This window comes from Haemaphysalis longicornis, unplaced genomic scaffold (genome assembly GCF_048455015.1).
Source record: "Haemaphysalis longicornis isolate Haplotype H1 unplaced genomic scaffold, Haemaphysalis longicornis Haplotype H1 scaffold_1, whole genome shotgun sequence".
NCBI lineage: Eukaryota > Metazoa > Arthropoda > Arachnida > Ixodida > Ixodidae > Haemaphysalis > Haemaphysalis longicornis.
The window spans coordinates 453,296,775-453,315,860 of NW_027526203.1; the positions used below are offsets into that span (position 1 = coordinate 453,296,775).

Here is a 19,086-nt window from a genome sequence, read left to right on the forward strand (position 1 = left end):
TTGTTGCCTCAGGGCTTTCGCACATTCCGGCGTCGGTGTATGCTGTGTTTCCATGGTTTTGGTTTTTTAATTGAAGGAATTTGATTCCAACTTCTCGCCTGTCCTTGCGTAGGTTTTAATCCAATGACTTTGGTTGGGAAGGGTTTTTATGGGCAGTCGGTGACATTGCTATCATGGTGTCGCAACATCTCTGTCATGGCGTCGTGCTGTTCCCGCGTGGGGTGGGGGTAGAGAGGGTGCCTATCTTGGATGTAATTGCTCGTCCGGTTTTCTTTACAGCGAAGCTTTTTGCCTCTACCCACCAAGGGCACTATCACGACCGTTGATGTCAACAGAAACCTCCAGCGAACAAATAAAAGAAGTTCCTGGCACTGCCAGGAATCAAACCTGGAACAAATAGTGAAACTTAACAAAACTTGTTGGGGGGCTAGTTGGTTTACTCTTTTCGGCGTCATGGGAAGGGTTTAGTTTTTACGCACGAGATTCCTTTGCAGAACTCGTTGCAGTTCTTAGATATTAACATCACTTTAGGTACCAAGCACGTCTGCTGTCGTTATTCCCCACGGGAACAGAAATAGCTCCTCCCTTTTGACTCTGCGCACTCCAAGACGGTCAGAAGAGGAATTGCTCACTCGGGCCTAGAATCGGCTCTCTCTAAGTCGTGTGCAGGCTAGCTTTATGCAGGCTCGCTTTGATATGAAATTGAAAGGCGGCGTTCAGCCGGCTTCCCGTGAATGGTTTTGAACAGGGGGTACCCGTATATGCGCTGGGCGAGTACACCACCCGCCTTCACCGTCTGCGCTTGAGCTCGTAGCTAAACCGGTAAGACAACGGGCTCTCGCTTTGGTACTCTATCAGTTCCAGGTTCGATTCCTGGCGGCGCCAGGAAATTGTTTTATTTATTCGCGGGAGTTTTCTGTTGATACCGACGGTCGCGAAAACACCCTTGGGGGGTAGAGGTAAAAAGCTTTGCTTTGAAACACGCTCCAATGCCTGGTCTATCTGTGCTAAGAAAATATTACAGAGGATAGGGGCGAGGCACGAACCAATACAGATACCCTTTTTCTGCACATACAGGCGCTTGTCAAATGATATGAATGTGTTGTTGAGATACGCCTCAAACAAGGTTAAAAAATTGCCCGCGTATCTGCTCATTTCGTCGCAAATGTCGTCAAAAGACGATAGTCTTTGTAGACATTTGCCAAGGAAATGTCCCCCTTTGCTTTCCCGCTCACCTCTCATGCTGTTCCTGTACCGTCGCGCTCATCCCAAGGTAAACACACTAAAGGTTTGCGCAAGGTCATTTGAATTTACCGCATTCCGCTGCTACAGGCCGCGTTCCTCGATGCCAGCGCTGCAGTAGGGCGGAGACGCGCGTGAATGGAGGCGGCCGACTAGAAGGTTTATAGAGCCGCGTGGCCGTGCTCCACGTGCGTTCCAAGCAGAACGTGGAACCTAGCTAGTGGAACCTTTTGTTGCCGTGTCCGCGTGATTTTTCATATGCCGCCAGGGGGCGGCGGTTTTCTGCAGTAGATGTAGAATATCATGTGCTATCGAAAAACGAAGTATCCATGAATTTTTGAATAAAGAAACACTGTAAATAGCCTTTGTGTTTTTCCTGTCTTATATTTGCGTAATGTCTTGTTCAACAAAGTTGCCAAGTATGAACATATAAACCGGGCTTAAACGTTTACATGTGGCTGTGAGTATACAAGACTATTGAGCAAAATCAATTGTACTTCGGCCGGGTGGCTGAATCGAGTCACAGACAGACAGACGGACAGACAGACAGACATACAAACAGACCAAAAGTTCTGGGTTTAAGTAGCCCAAGAAAGACTATCGTCTTTAAAAGTTACACAAAAGAACGGTACACATAGAAGAACGGTTATTATTGCCCGAGGTTCATCACCTGTACAAACAGAAGAGCACGACAGTCAAAGCATGCGCTCGTGCTTGCGAACATTACATACATCTTTAGCGCTTCCACGGAGTTTCACGTGCAGGCAAGCGCTAGTAATCCTGGCTGGCTGGGGAGACGTCACCGTCCTAGGCCGTGGAGGAGTCCGCCCCGGCGTCGGAAGAGGAGGACTTCTTTGGAAGCAGCTGTGGCGCGATGTTCGGAAGTACGCCGCCCTGCGAGATGGTGACGCCGTGTAGCAACCTGCTTAGCTCGTCGTCATTGCGCACGGCCAGCTGTAAGTGCCTAGGCGTGATGCGGCCCTTGTTGTTGTCCCGTGCCGCATTGCCGGCGAGCTCGAGAACTTCGGCCGTAAGGTACTCCAGCACGGCAGCCAGGTAGACAGGGGCGCCGGAGCCAACACGGTCGGCGTAGTTACCCTGGCGGAGAAGCCTGTGGATGCGGCCCACGGGGAACTGAAGGCCCGCTCGAGCAGACCGCGACTTGTTGTTCGGCGACTTGGTGGACTTGGCTCCCGTGTTTCGGCTCGACATCGTGGCGGCGCTAGGAAGGGTCTCCTGACGAACTGCACGCTACATTGCTGGCTGGCATTACTTATAGCCTGTCCGGTGGTCACGTGTCTGATAGGCACCCTGCACCGGACAGAGGCCGCTTCGAGCGGAACACTTTTCCTAATAAAGCTGCCTACAGCGCGCGCGAGTCAATCGATAAAGGAGTGACGATTGATATACCAGTTATCAGCCACTTTTTATAACATGCCCTGGCAACGGTCTACGCTACGGGGCTGACACTGAGACAAGGCGTTGAAAAATACAGCCGTGACGAATGCATCAGTTCCTCCCTGCCTTTTGTGTTCTCTACAGTATGATTTGGCGGCTTCCATATTGACGGGTAACATCTTTTCTCCTGCGCCACTTAAACTATTCGTTCGTCTCGCCCTTAATTGTTATCATGACGTTACCCTAGATGCCTCCTTTTTGTGGGCGTCTCTGCTGGACTCGTGATAATACCGGCTGTTCGTATCTCGGCGGGGTACCGACACGCGGAAATTTAATGCTACGACAAGAGGCCGTGAGGAGCGTGGCATTTTCACGATGAAAATGACTCCCGAACCAGCAGGATATAGAAAACGCCGCTGCTGCTTGCAAGGCAAACATCAGCGCAACGTGCCTTAACGGTGTTCTGGACGTACAGTGGTGATCTCGCTAAGGGTGAACACGGGAGCGCGTGGCCGCCGGTACTATCAGAGCAGCCTACCGTGCCCAGCGCGAAACATCACGCATGCGCTGTGCGTGCCGAGCGAGACTATGCTTTCAGCGCGCGCACTGCGTCATCGGAGCGTCTGCGCGTCGTCTGCTATGTTTATCGCGCTGGTAGCGGTGGAGATATCAGCCACTGTATGAATGAGTGGAAACTAGAATCCACATAAAAAATGTTTCCGTGTGAGCGGTAATTCGTTCTTTAGCTCCAATACAACGGTTTCGGCACAGCAGCGTAACTCGCCTCCTTGTTTCAAACAGACTCAATCAAAAGATCACGCAGATTTTAACAGCACTTTATTTTTTAAAGTGCTTCCAAAAAGTCTTTTAAATGCACATAGAAGCACGCAATTCAAGGCTTCGAAGGTGGTCATTAAAAGGGGGCTCAGGCGCTACGACCTGCATTCAATATACGGGAGAGCACTATCATCCTTTACCTTTTATATTTGGGCGTTTTCATGCAAGAATCCAGGAATCGCGGATCAAAGCAAGGTACCATTAGCAGGCGAGACGCAACATAGCAGACGACGAGCAGACGCTCCGATGACGCGATGCGCGCGCTGAAAGCAAAATATCGCTCGGCCCGCACAGCGCATGCGTGATAGTTCGCGCTGGGCACGCCAGGCTGCTCTGCTAGTACCGGCGACCACGCGCTCCTGTGTTCACCCTCAGCGAGATCACCACTGTACATGGACAGGCAGCAGTGCATCTACCGGTGCGAATAATCTTAGCGCAACTGTGCCGCGTTTCGAACATCATCAGAAGTAGTGCTGCGCACATGCCAAATCCAGTGTTGAAGGCTGACTGAAGGATGTGAATGGCACTTGTTACGTGCAGGCACGGAACGCAGATGTAGCAACGGCAAAGAGTAGGACCTGCTAGCCTCTTTCACATAATCATATGGTCGCCCTAACCATCACTTGGAGGAGGCCACCACAATGGTGCGTCTCGGCGCGTTTCCGCTTTAGTCGGATTGATTGTTTGTAGGATTTAACGCTCCGACGCAACGAAGGCGATGAGGCGCGCCGTAGTGGAGGGCTCCGGATTAATTTTGACCACCTGGGGATCTTTAACGTGCGCCAAAATCTCGTACACACGGGCGTTTTTGCTTTTCGCCTCCATCAGAAAAGCGGCTGCTTTAGTCGGAAACGCGGTGCAGTTGCACCAAGGGAGGCGCGAAAGTGCGGCAAATACCAAAGTGCTTTTAGGGGTGTTTTGGCTATCTCAAAATATCAAGCACAAACTAAATCTGCGTGCTTTTAGCTTTCCACGTGCCCGCAAGTTTGAAGTGATTGCGACGTTTTTTCAAGCGAAGCTTTTTACTTCTACCCCCCCACGGGTTCCATCGCGACCGTTGGTGTCAGCAGAAAACTCCCGCGAACAAATAAAAGAAGTTACTGGCACATCGAGGAATCGAACCTGGAACGAATATAGAAACGGAGCGAGAGCTCCACGTCTTACCGAATGAGCTACGAGCCCACGCGGAGACGGGACCGACAGACGGTGCACTCACCGAGCACATCTGCGGGTTTACCCCTACGTTCTTGCTGAATACCACGTGATATAGCGTCACGTGACCTCTTGCGCCGCTGTTCGCCCCGGCCACGGCACGTGTAGCGGCCGTGTGCGCGTCTTGCGTATGGGCTAGGAGTTATAAAAATTCAAGGCAGCTCACACCAACGAATGGCATCTCACTTCTCCGTCTCTGCCGCCGATCTCGTCGACTCCATCGGCGGCGGCAGAGACGGAGGAGAAGTGAGATCGTCTAACACCGGGTTTCAGCTTCTTTTAATTTTATAAAAAAAGAGTTTTCACTCATGTGCTTCACGAATACGACTCAACCAACCACCACTCATGGATTATGGAGTGATTTAACCTAAGCGAGCAATATCTCTTTGAAGTACTAAAGGGTGTGGATAAGTGCATTTAACTTGTCTTTGGTTTCACTCTTTGTGGAGCCACGTGTGTGAATTCAAGTGACGTCGCATGGGTAATCGTTGTGGGTGTCAATTACAGCTCGGAAGGCCGCCCATGCTGAAGAAAAGTAATGGGCTTATGCGGACGTTCCACCTGGGCGAGTTGCTCTTCAAGCGGGAAGGATTCGCGGCTGCTGGGCGAGGCAGAATTTGAGTGAGAACGGCGGCGGCAACCTGTTCAGCGGCGGTGGCGGGTTTCGGTAGTTTTAGGACGCAGCCATGGGAAGTTGTTACCTGAGTTTCGCGGGGACGACGTCTGTTTACGACCGCGTAACCGAGTGAGCGAACGCAGCAGCGACGGCAGAAAGAAAACGGAAAGGAGGGTCTGGCGAAGGGTGAGGAGAAGCGCGGCACTCGCGGCTATGGCATCATCTCTTTCACAGCCTCCCCCTTACACTTCTTTCACACGTAGTTGCCAAGGAGCGCCCTCCCCGTGACACTTTCCCAGACGCTGTTCCGTTCGCCGCTAATCCAAACCACGTGACATTTGCGCCGGAGGTTCAAACACAATTTCAAACAACATGCTCGCTGGTCCCCCGTGTGTGGCTAATCCAAACCACGTGACATTTGCGCAAGAGGTTCAAAAACGATTTGTAACAACACGCCGGCCGGCGGCGGCTGCGGGCTGCGAGATAACAGCAGAGTATTGCTCCGCCGTACCCTCCATGATCCCTCGATCACTTCCTGAGACGTAGCAGATATGCGCCGTCACCGAGAAGACTCCAGCTCGCGTCACGCACAAATTTCGCACTACGGAGTACAGTAATCTACACAGCATTTTTTGACGCCGATCCGCGCTTCTGTTTATTTTTCGCGATCATCTGATAACGGCACTACGGCCGTCAGCAGCTGACAGAGCAACTTGCTAAAGGGGCACCGGTGGAGGCGAGGGGAAAAATAGTTGTGAAAAAGGTGTCAGCGCTGGCGAGGAGGAGACCCGGAGTGGCGCCAAGGAAGTCGGCTCCACCGCACTGAAAAGAGTGGGGGGGGGGGGTTAGACATATACTGCTTCGCACAAAAAAAAAAAAAAAAAAAACGGCGTTGCAAAGATTGCTGAAGTCAGTTTGGAAGGATATTCGATTGAGCATGTTCATCACAGGAGGCGCGCTTTTACGGGTTCCGGAACTAAAGACGGCCAGTTAACCCTGTCACCTCAGAAGACCCACTGAAACAGGTCAAATTGAAAACATTGGCGTTGTTTTCAATTTGACCTGTTTCAGCGGGAGGGATGGAAAAGGTGATTAGTCGCAGAAGACACTTCGTGCAACACAAAGAAGCGAGTCGTATTGTCGTATAAAAGAGGAAGAGGTGGAAAACTTTATTAACCAGTAATATACCTGGTTATCGGGCGGGATTTATAGTCCAGGACTCCATTGGTGTGACCCGACGTCTTCGCCCTTTCAGCAAGCTAAAGCTGCTTAACAGATTTTAGATCTGGCACGTTCAATCTCGCCACCGCCCTTAGGAAGGGTTGAGTCATTGTCTAGGTTCTGCGGGCATGTCCAGACCGCACTATAGAGTGTAGCTGGGGTAATGTAGAGTCTGCTCGGGGGTCATATATTGTGGGTCGGATGGCGGGTATAGCCCCGTGGTGTGTGGAAATGTGCCTCTACGGAGTCGTAGGAGGCTGACTTCTTGTTCCTTTGGTCAGTTAAGGCGGCGGTACGATTCGTCGTGGGAGTGCGCAGGGTTGGGTGATTTCACTGTGTGTGATGAGTGGGTGCCTGCCCCCCCTGCTCTCTTCTTGTGGTGCCAGGCGTACAAGTTATCGGACGGCAGCGTGAGTCGCTTGATTACGCGAAGAGACGAGTGGGAAGGCGTCCAGATGATTCCGACTGTTATCTTTTGGAAAGGGGATTGGGTCAGTGTTCGTACGGCTATCGCAAATTTTTGCGGCGGTGACAGTTTCCGATTCTGTGATGATGGTCTTTGCTGGGTTTTAGGCTATGCCTTAGCGAATTCTATACCCTGCCAATTCAACTACAGTAGAATCTCGATAAACGGAAATCGGTTAAACGGACCCACCGTTTAAACGAAACGAACGCTTCACAATTGGTCGGTTTTGTATTAAGGCAACGTAAAAAAAAATTCGTTAATCGGAACTCAAATTTTACGACCACCGCGTAAACGGAACTGAAATCAGACTCTAACCCGCAACTATTTGGGCAGGCGCAGCGCAATCGCGGTACGCATCACTCTTCCCCCCCTCTCATCCAGAATATTTTCCAGTTTCCGCCTCCGGCGGTTTCTAACTTTCTATGACTTTGTGCGGTGTCCCTGGCTTTGTGCGGCGGTTTCTGACCTTGTGCGGTGTCGTATGCGACATTTCGTTGCGAAGCCAGCATATGATGGCAGCGCAGAAACGACCGCACAATACGCTTGCGTTGTCCAGGAAGATGGAGGTAATCAATGATTTCGAGAGTGGTCGCTTCACGAAAACGGCGCTTGCAACGAAGTACGCCTAAAGCCCCTCTTGAAGTGCGCCGCCCGAAGGAGTAGCCTGACGAGAATAATACAGGACAAGGACAAGCTGCGGGAGGCTTTCGAAACGTCACGCTTTGGTCCTGAACGGAAAAGACTGCGAGTGGCTGACCACAAAGATTTAGTGAAGCGCTTGGTAGTTTGGCTGCGGAGAGCCCGCAGTGAGAACATCCCCATCAGTGGGTCGCTCATTCGTGCGAAAGTAGAAGAATAAATCGAAGTTCGGACTGCATTTCACAGGTTTAATCCAGTAGTATACTTTGAAAAAAAAAAGTTCGCTGGTTACTTTTGTGCAATAAAGTTTGTGCCTATAATGTACCGTTCTCCTCATTTCGGGATCCGCTTCCGCAGAGACCAATTGCGCACACGCCCGCCGCGTCGGGACCAAGCGGCGTGAAGAGGAGCATATTTTCCCGGTCCCTAGAGGTTCCGTTTAACGAGTCCACTAAAACTCGGCATTGCCACGAGGCTCATCAAGCGCCTCGCCACGAAGCACAGCGGCATGAAGGAGGCCAGCCTCCTGAGGCTCATACAGTCGTTTGCAATGAGCCACGTGGCGTACACCGGAGCCTTCCACCCCTGGAAGCGGCCGGAGCGTGACAAGATCAATGCGGCCATCAGGAAAACATACAAGACGGCGCTGGGCCTGCTGGCCAGCACCAGCACGGAGAGATTGCTGGAGCTGGGCCTCCATAACACCTTGGAGGAGGTCAGCGAGGCCCAGAGGACGGCACAACTCGAACGTCTGTCAACGACGGTGGCGGGGAGGGAGATCATCGCGAGAGTCGGCTACAACGTACGAGAAGAGAAGGAGTCATCGAAGACGCCGCGGCTGCCGCAACCGGTGCGGGAGCACCTGCGCATCCTGCCGCTTCCCCGCAACATCCACCCGGACCACAACCGGGGTAGGAGGGAGGCCAGGGCGCGCGCGCTGACCGAGACGCACGCGAACGACACGGGGGCGCTCTACGTGGATGCGGCCCAGTACCCCGACAGAAAGGACACCTACGTGGCCGTGGCGGTGAAGGCCACCACGGGAGAACTGTACAGCGCCTGCAGCGTGCGAGCGAAGAGGACCTGCCAAGCCGAAGAGACGGCGATCGCCCTGGCGCTCACGGGTGCCGGGTGCACGACGATCCTCAGTGATTCGCGCACGGCCATCACGAACTTCCTCAAGTACTCAGTGTGCGCGAGTGCAGTGAGAATGTTACAGTGCAGTGCGGGGTCCTCGGCCCCGAAGACCATCACGACAGTTCGCTGGTTCCCGGCACACGCGGGTGCGGGGGCGAGCGGAAGCGGCTTCCCAAACCGCAACGAGACTGCGGACGCCGTCGCGCGCGAACTCACGGGCCGCGCGGCGCCTCCCCGCGACTCGCAGGCGGCAGAGGGACGGCCGGAGGAACTAGAGATGGAACCCTTGGTGGCTTACGGAGACATGCTGCAGTGGTACCGTGCGGGGCGCCGGCTTCGGCCGCCCCCACATCCCCGCCTCAGCAGGGAAGACGCGGTACTGTACCGGCAGCTCCAGACAGTGGCGGTCCCAAGGGGGCGTGGGGGGGGGGGGGCGGTCGCTTTCCCCAAAGAGGGCCTCAGTTTCTTATTTTTAGTTTTTTTAAACATTCCACTTGCGCGAAGTTAAATCCCAGCGGGTTGCGCCGCATACGCGCACACGCCTCCATGGTTATCACCACCTCCACAGAATTGGCGCGAGGAGGGGAGCGATTCTTTATTCGCCTCGCCCCCCCCCCCCCCCCCAAAAAAAAAAAATCGCCCCCCCCCCCCCCCAAAAACCAATCTCTGGGACCGCTACTGGCTCTAGACGAACTCGGTGCTGACGCCGATGCTGGCGCGGCACGTGTGCCCGGAAGTGTACGAGTCGGTGTTGTGCAGTGTGTGCAACGTGTCATGTGCGACTTTGGCCCGCCTACTGCGGGACTGTGAACTCAACCCGATGGAGGCGAGTGCCTCGAAGGACTTGCCCGCTCGAACCACTAGTGCCATGAACACTTATGACCCCGACGTGCAAGCACAAGAGATCCAGCGGCTCAAGGCCGCCCTTGCTCGGCAGAGGCGCAGGGAGGTCCCGGCGCGCGCTCTTGGGGCTTCCACCCCGAGAGCCCGCGGGAACCGACCGCGCGGAAGCCAGCGGGCCCTTGCTTTGAGGACGACTTAAGTCGCGGGGGGAGGAAGGCCCTGCATGGCCCTTACCTCTCTTCGTTCGCAGGACACCAATAAAGTATAAAGCGTCATAGCTATTAACTTACGGTGTTTAACGCGTTTAAAGATACCTGCGACATTGAGATGAATAAAAGATGCAGAGAGTTTAAACTGAAGTGAAACTGGGAAGTATTATGCACACCAGCAGTTGGGAAGCAAGATATGTTGGTATTTCGTCTGAAGGATTTTGTAGGGTAGGCAAACATAGTTGGGTAATGGTCTCGACTTTCATGAGGGCCTCATGGCATAAAAGAACATAACGGGGGCTCCTAAGCTTTCTATTATGATGTGAGAATGCATGAGTATCACTTCTCGTAAAGTTGGTGCAGCATATGTGTGGGTCGGTTAACCGGCGTCACCGCTTGTGGGAATCGACTGATGAATCGACCGTGAGGCTCTGACTGGTACCGTCATCATCCCTGACCAATCACGTTGAGTGGGTATGTGAAAATTTGGGATTGGTATGTCGACGTCGGAGTCGCATAGGAATTGCTGAATCGACCGTGAGCTTCTCACGGCTGCTGTTATCGATGTATACTGGCCGATCCACGTGAGTGGCTATGGTTTTAGGCCTATATACAGATTTAACTTTAGGTGGCCTTCACGCTGAGTCTGAAGCCGGAGCTTGAAAGCGCGGTAAAAGTCTTTATACATCATTCTGCGGGTACCGGTGTATGGCGTTAGACATCGAGGCACAACGTTAGAGCTAATGTCGGGACGTCGAATACGCAATGGGAGTTCAGGCCGCCTTAGACCCCCGTTCACAACCAATAGAGAAATAAGGCCAGCCTATAACCCCGTTTTCAGCCAATGGGGTTGCACATTACTGGACTGAATGACGACTTCACATTTCATTACGCAAAAGACGACATTGAACAAGCTTTTAAGCGCAAATATAAGCACCTCGAACGCCATCTACTCCAAATCATTGTTTCCAATACATAGTCTTCTTCAACAAACCACACTTCTGGCGGAGGCGGTCATCAATATACATTTCTTTAAGAAAACCAAGAAATGCTAATTTGTAACATCTTGGTGACACCAGGGCTTTGTGAAAGAGTTTGAAGGCTATAATGATAGAAATCTTTAAGGTAATCATGCGCCACAACAAAAGCACACACAAGACCTGAGTTTTTTAACTTTATTTAAATCGCATAATCATGCCAGACCACCTAGCGGCAACTGTCCTTGTAATAATGAACGTTCCTGTCTGCCCTGTGCAGTGACAGCAGCCGCGGACGGATACTGTGGTAAATATGGGTATCATGATAATCTTCATGAACGGTACACACGAAACACGTCACACTACTCAAGGTCTCTGGGTACACAAGAACAGTAGCCGGAACTGCACACCGCTTTTTCATTGACCTTTGTGAGTGAGTGACCATCTACCTACTCACCTGGATTTTCATACTGCCCCGCTTTAGGAAAAACGAGCCCTGCTTTTTGAAACCGAGACCGGTAGGCCTAACCCCTACTAGCCGACGGATTGTGGTCGCCGGCACCACCGCTACCAACTTACTGGAATCAACCGGCCCGACATCGAGAGTTGCGTGTACCGCACGGCATGCAGTCTCAGCGGCAAGCCCACCGCGAACTTCTCAAGAAACGTCCACCAGCCCTCGAATGCCCGAAGCATAACCTTCGAACATCGCCGTCTATACAGCTGCTCCCCCACCCTGGTACACGTAAGCATTCCGACGTGGCCCTCAAACTTCCAAGGCATAACTATGTATAAATCTCAATAGGTCACGTTTAAGTGAGCTGCCCCATCCCGCCCAGGACCGAACCCCACGCCAGGATCCCCGCCGCTTGCTCACCACGTGGCGGCGGAATTCCACCGTAAAACGAGGTTAGATGAAAGCTTAAGAACACCGGCTTCCGTTAATCATCATCAACAACAACAGCCTATTCAGCTCCACTGCAGGACGAAGGTCTCTCCCACTGACTTCCAACCACCCCTACCAGTCGTGCTTGGCATGCATGACTGGTAGGTGCTAGAGGGCAGGTTTTGTCTCATTTCGTAGAGATACAATACGAGGAGAAGCTCACTTTTACCGCGAACATAGAACGGAGCAAGGCAAGCTTAATTCCACGTGTGACCGCATTCGGTGCGACGGCCGAGGTGGAAGTTCTGGAAACGAGATCACGGAAACAGCTGTGCGTGCCATTGATCGCGAATGTACAAAGCAGGCTGGGCGTGGCAAGCTTTTGTCGTTTCGCACCGCCGAGCCGTAACAGGTACGGTTGTGGTGCAAGGGACTCGGTTAGTTCTTCATGGTGGGGCCGCTCAACTGCCCTTGTCCCGAACGACCATGATGGCCAATCTGCGACGTCGTAGCTTACACCTGCATGCAAATGGTTCATTTCCTCCTACTCACACAAGTTCTGGGGCTGCAGTCACTGTTATGCCGAACTCTATTGCAGCTTTTTGGGGCGCCACGAACGAACCTCTGTGGGTGCCTGTCCACACGTCCCCATTATCTGGAGCTCGACCTGGAGAAGCAAGCTCTTCCGGCCGTGGCTAATGCCTACCTAAACACTGCCCTGCCGCTGGCTCCCTTGTTTCAGAGACCCACTGGCAACAAGGACCTAGTGTCAACTACGCCGTCAAGATTTTTCCTCTCTTTCTGGGAAGGCTGCGCACTTCGTCGAAGACACGCTCTCGGGGGACCGTGCTCTCATGCGTTTTGCTTGTTGCGGGGGGCCATGCTGCACAACTGCCACGGCTTAGTTACGCGTCTCTGCTGGCGGCCGACGGTGCTACGCCCGTTTCCGCACCTGTCACGTCTTCCGCCCGCTGAAAATGACAGGGTGCCCAACCGGCTTGCCCACTGCCGTCAGTTCGATGTGGCGCTTGAAAGACAACGTTACGACGTCGTGTTAGAAGTTAGAAGCAGCGCGGCGAGGATTGCTTTGAGAGCGCTGGTTCTACAATACCATTCTCTATGGGCTCCTTCGTCTTGGTATACGGCAGCATAAAATGCTCACTGAAGCCTTTTAGCGCTCCAACTTCTGCGCTAGTTCCCAGTCCACTTCCTGCGACGCGCCAGTCCGTTACGCCGGGCAAACAAAGTTGAGCCCAATTATTTGCGTGTGTAAACAAATGCTGAAATTAACTCACTCAACTCAGGTGTACTTTGCGTTGTTCCTAAAATTTTATTCCCAGCCGGAAAGGGGAGGGGGCAATGTTAGCTGCCGAGAAGGGAACAATGGAAAGGTACGTGCGATCAACTGTGTGAGAGGGAGGAACGAACGCGATCTAGCGAGTGACCCGAAATCTAGCGAGTGATCGTGAGCGGGAAATAATAGAGGCGCGTGAAATTGTGAAATACTTGATTCCATTGCCCTGCAAAAAAGTATACATCGGCCAAACTGGCAGATGTATCAACGATAGACTTCGTGAGCACAAGAACAATGTTAGTAACTCGATAAGCGGGCATCTTGGCATTCATTGCCGTGAATATAAGTGTTCTTCATTTTTTCAAAAAAACTAAGGTGCTCGCTACGAGCCGTGACTCACCCACGAAGGAAGTAATAGGGGCGCGTGAAATTGTGCGCGCGGGTGATGTTTGCATTAGTGTCGCTTTGGTATCGTTGTTGGGTAAGGAAATCACATTCCTTGATGGGGTCTAATTTGTTGGAGACGGCATGTGTGTCATGGTGATCTGTGTGTGTGTTTTTTTTTGCTTCTTGCATTTTTGTCTGTTTTTTGTAGTTTTAGTTTTGTAGTTTAAATTTCTCTTGTTTCCACTTGTCCGCTTGATAATATGAGCGTGGAAATCAACTCCGTCTGTTAGTCTGCGCTGTATGGTCTATATTCTTATTTTCATCCTGTCCTTTTAGCGCAATTTCATTGCCATGCTGGGAGGAACATGGCGCTGCGAGTAATGGTGGCTCTTGCGCCGCAATTGCAGGTCAGCAGGCGCGTGCTGTGCCACTTCCGAACGCCGCCTAGAACCGCACTCGCAACCACAGCCGCAACTCTCCTGTTTGCACATGCCCGGATGTTGCCTAGCAGAGCGGTATTTTACTTGTGCCTTTATTATTGAGAACAGAGCTCGCCTCGCTGTCGCTTGTCAGGCGTTCCAAGGTTCTTTCGGTCAATTGGCCACGCGGTACATTGGCTTTACCAGAAAATATAAAAAAAACGACCCGCTTCGTAATTGAGATGCGAAGATAGAGGAAACGGCGGAGCTGCATCGCATTCGTGGAGTGCAGCGCTTCCTTTGGGTTCGTTGCGTGGGCGTTGGCTTTGGACTTTGGCTGAGTTGAAGTGGACTTGGCTTCGATCTTGGGCACTTGTATTTTGGACTTTATGGGGGTGGATTGTGGTCTTTTACTTGACTCAGTTTGCATGATTGGCAGCTTGGATTTTGGACGTGAGGAAAGTGGATTATGGACTTTGATTAAACTGAGTTTGAATGGAGAAAGCTTCGCTTTTTAACCATCTGTCTCATAAGAAAGGGGCAGACGTAAGAAAAGCCAAGTTAAAGTTAGTGAAAACCACCACGCTTCGTTTATAGCTATTCTACGCTGGTTTAGGTAAGGGCAGTGTTTTTGTCACGTGTAGCAAGGATATCAGTGATGTTCGAAACAGGCAATAAAGAAAAAAAGATGGAGCGCAATCGGATAGATGCCGGTTTGAATACGCGGGGGATCCAGGTTCGATTACGACCACGGGAAGCGTTTTTTTAGGCGCGGAGTACCTTAGGACCGCACAATGTCCGTCCGCGTCCGTGCGCATAGCATTTACAGTCGCAAAAAATCACACAGGCACCGGCAGGATTCGAGCCTGTGCCTGGTAGACCAGATAGAGTCAGTGTCAGTCGTCTTACCCATTGAGCTACAACCGTGAGTTAGCACCCGAGAGTAAAACGGCTTACTCCCTCGCTTGCAACGGTGCGGAGTACCTTAGGACCTCCCAATGTCCGACCGCGTCCATCCGTGCGCACACCACCATCAAGCGAAAATGAAGTGAAATTCGATTTGAGCCATGAGTTGGAGTTTCATTTAGGGAATAATTAAGGTGCAACTCACGGCTCAAATCGAATGACGGGCGGGGAGCAAATCGGATGTCACTCGGTTCGCAACTTCGGTGTAATTTCGAGCCCCCGTACTCCGTACCCTCGCCATCATTCACGGAGTGGAGATGCTGCCATTTTTCTTTCCAATTGGTTGTACATGTTATTGTACCCTGCTGCTGCTCACCCCAGCACCTGCTCGTGGGCTCCTTCACTCATCGCCACTTTTCGCCACACTTCTTGCCTAAAATGTTCCCACTCTCCACTTCGCCGAGCGGAAGAAAGCTTGAAAGCTCCCCGGTTTGAATTGTTTGGCTGGATGCGGTCGCTAGCTGGCGGCTCAAAGAACTTTCGCGACTGTTACATGCTGCCATTGTTGTCACAGCCGTGCCTCGTTCATGCCACTTTTGATACGCGCAGCTAAGCAAATGAATTCAGCCACGTGTCACTGGCGTTGTCACCTGCTCCTACGCTGCTGTCTGGTTTGTTTACGGGGCAGTCAAAGCCTATTTGCTGCCGGAAGTGTTACTGCGACACGCAAGCTGCATTGCACAGTCATGGCTGCAGTGGCGCGGGAGCAAACAATTCGGGCAACTACAGGCACGTTTTGAAGAAGCGTGGTCTCTCACGCTTGCAACGGGCCGTGGTGTCGTTGCTCCAGATCGCTCTATCGGTGCTTAGTCGATTGCGATTTTTTTTACGAGGGTTAGCATTATGCACAGTAAAGACGACTATCCACGTAGTGACTTGCGTTGATAAAAACGAAAGCACAGCCACCTTGCAAACACGGTTTCATATTTGGAAATTATCTGAATTAATCAGTACTCGCGTGCTCCTTGCAAATCCGGCATAACAAACAGATTAGTTGACTTGAAGCTCGGTCCACATAGGATGAAATACGAATTGTGAATAACGCCACTTGATTACATAAAAAATTTACCCAACAAGATCAAGCGAGTCGCTTCCAAAGAGCGAAGCACAGCGTGCCAAAATTGCTTGCCTTCACGAGATTTTTTCACGAGACCCTGGTCGGATTATTTCCACGAAATAATTCCCAAAACACTTAGCAAGCTAAAAACGGGCGACATGTGCTCGACTTATGTAGGATAAAGCCCATTATTTCGTTTTCTCTCCCGCAGCGACTCCCGCGGTGAGCTGGGGTCAATCCGCTTTGACCGCGGACACCACTCGCGACCGTGCCTTACTCGCCCGCTCTTACTGCTATTCATGCACAGAGGTCGCTTTAAATCGAAAATAATATCGAAAAGACAATCAGGAAATCTTTTTTTTTCTCTTGACGTCACCCGTATACAAGCAGTAACAAGCACCACCTGGGATCCCAATGAGCCGATTAGGAGCAGATATTATGGGATGATACACGCACCATGCTGTCGGTTTTAGGCCTGTATTTATTTCAAGCGACCCGCCTTGCTGGCATATATCTATATAACGTAACGACAGTACACTCATACCCTGCTTTGCTCGTAAGCGGCGAAGCGTGAGTGACCACCGTCGGCCAGTGCGGCTTAATATTTCTTTCGTTTTTTGCGTGTTCAACTTCTCTCAATACCTTTATGCTGCTTCAAAAAGCACTCTGAGTCTGCTTGCTGCGTGTCGCATTAGATTTGTGGGCAACGACCTGCACTAACTGCAAGCAAACCCGATTGCTTACACATACCTCTTTAGCGGTGGTAGTGGTGAAAACATTAATTGAACTCATTTGTTGGTCGAAGAGCAGCCTCGATAAGGGGGGGTGTCCTCAGTCCAGGACTCCAATGGCGGACACTATCCGGCGGGCCCGCTCGATCAGCCGTTGCTGGTCTTGCGGGGCAGTGCTGGACAGAGCAGCCTCCCAAGAGGCGAGGGTGGGGATACGTATAGGTGTGAGCCCGTCTGGTGGACGCGGACACTCTCATACAGAGTGGTAGAGGGTGGGAGTGGGGCTCTTGCAAGCCGGGCAGTTGCTAGCGTATTGGGTGGGAAAGAAGAGGTGTTTGTGGTGTAAGTTTGGGAACGTGTGTGTCTGGAGCTGCCGCCATGACGTGGCGTCGGCGCTGGATAGGGAGTGGTGGGGTGGAGGTAGTGTTTTTCTTTGTGTGCGGTAGTAGGCGAGTGTGAGTGTATAGTTAAGAGGTTCGTGGGAAGGGATGATAGAAGCTGATGTCTTGGAGTCACCCTGGATCTGTCTGTCCACTTTCTCTGACGCCCGTGGGTCATTTCTCGGGCGAGCGCGTGTGCTTGCTCATTTCCAAGAAGGGAGGAATGGCCCCGGGTCTAGACGATACGAATGATGGGAAGCTTGGATGAATCGGAGTGTCGAAGACTGTTGTTTGCTTGGATGGAGGGGATTCCAGAAGACTATGCACGGCAGGTGGCTTGGGAGTCTGTTATAATTGCCCAGGTGTCGTCGTCGTCAGCTTCCGCGGGTCGGGCGGTAGTGACATGGGACACAGCCAATGCTATGGCCATTTCCTCGTCCACCCTGATGGCTGCAATCGAGTAGAGGCTTCTTTCTCCGCGACCATATCTATAAGATACAGGCAAGCTTCGAACGTTACATTGTCAATTTCCTCATACGAGGCGGCGCGTGGAAGAGAGAAAAACACACCGATCGCGGATTAGTTGAAACATGGCTTTCATGCATGCGTGGAGCGCGCATTCATTTGTTTTAATCGTTTTTCTTTCTTTCTCTTTTTTCTTTCCTTTCTTTTCTTTCTTCTTTTTCTTGCTCATCCTTCTCTATCTTCTGCTCTCCTATTCCGGCTCCCAGAGCACAATTGACGCATGTACGGAGTGCCGCCTGCTCCAAAAGTAACCATCATCCAGGATACCTAACGTGCTACACTAGAAAGGTTCAACCACGCTAGGAAGGCTCTTAGGGACATAAACAACACTCCGTCACCACAGAAGAATCTGGCCACTCTGGTGTAGTAGTTGGCCATCACGTCGCATGACTGGCCAAGTCAACTGTCTGCCTTCAGTCCTCAACAGCTGTAGAGCACCTGTTCACGGCGGCGGTCAGAACAGCGATACAGCTGAGCGTGCTAAGTATCTGTGGGTCCGGACAGGCCTCCATTGGAACTTGACTGTGGCAACGTTCAACGCGCGAACCCTGTCTAGTGAGGATAGCTTAGCTGTTCTACTAGAGGGGCCCTTGAATATCAAGTGGGGTATCAAAGGGTTAGGCGAAGTTAGACCAACAGAAGGCTTCATGGAGCTTACTAGCGGGCACGTTCTGTGCTACCGAGGACCTCAAGAAAGAAAAGAGCGCGGAGGGGGTTTCCTAATCCTCAGAGAAATAGCGGGGAACGTGGAGAACCTTTTTGCATTAACGAAAGACTGGCAGTCATTGTGATCAAGCTAAACAAGCGATACAGGTTAAAGAAAGTACGAGCCTACACGCCAACATCTAATTACGTTGATAATGCCGTAGAAAATTTTTACGAGCACGTCGAATCAGCAATGAAAAAGGAAACAACACCATTCAAGATCCTGATGGGAGGAAGCCTGACTGGGAAAACTTACGATTACGGATAAACGGTAATACTAAAGCTATTTGAAATTTGCAGATGACATACTCTTGCTAAGTGAGTCAGCGGACCACCTGCAAAAAAATGCTCCATGAATTGCAATCAGGGAGTAAAACCGTGGGACTAAAGATAAATATGAATAAATTTGATGTCATGATGAATAAACATGCTGAAAGCGCCCTCTTCAGGCTGTGTAACGAAATTCTAGAACAAGTAGAAGGCCAGAGTATCAGAACTGATCCCAGTCACGAGATAGAAATTCGGTGCAGAACAGGTAGGTAAACACTCCCAAATAATGAAAAGTAAGCTACGTACATCACTCAAAATGAGAATATACAACCAATGCATCCTGTCGGTGGTGACATATGGAGCGGAAACTTGTCGCCTTACTAAACAACTAGAAAGCAAACTTAGGTTGGCTCAACTGGCCATGGAACGAATAATGATCGAAGTAACACTTAGTGACATGCAGAAAACGAGCTTCCTTGATCACGGAACAAACTCGAGTGGATGGTATCATAGTTCAAATAAAGAAAAAGAAATGGACTTGGGCTGGCCACGTAGTGGGACAAAATGAGAACCGGTGGACCACAAGGGCAGCAGAGTGGATACCGAGAGGCGGATCTGGAAAAAGGGGAAGGCCAGTATAACACAATGGAGGCATGAAATAAGGAATTT

The 19,086-nt window shown here is 51.4% G+C and overlaps 2 protein-coding genes across 2 annotated transcripts in view; both read right to left on the reverse strand.

The window, feature by feature from the left end:
- Positions 1-19,086, reverse strand: part of LOC144173358 (BDNF/NT-3 growth factors receptor-like) — a 523,417-nt gene that overhangs the window by 304,635 nt on the left and 199,696 nt on the right. The gene's annotated exons all lie outside the window — the stretch shown is intronic.
- Positions 1,871-2,516, reverse strand: LOC144173346 (histone H2A-like). The gene has a single exon (XM_077701823.1). It carries the CDS (start codon positions 2,452-2,454, stop codon positions 2,050-2,052), a length of 405 nt encoding a protein of 134 aa, XP_077557949.1. The 5' UTR covers positions 2,455-2,516; the 3' UTR covers positions 1,871-2,049.

Bases quoted from the DNA above. Each gene is read 5' to 3' on its own strand.
- LOC144173346 (XM_077701823.1), bottom strand. From the start codon at position 2,454: ATGTCGAGCCGAAACACGGGAGCCAAGTCCACCAAGTCGCCGAACAAC.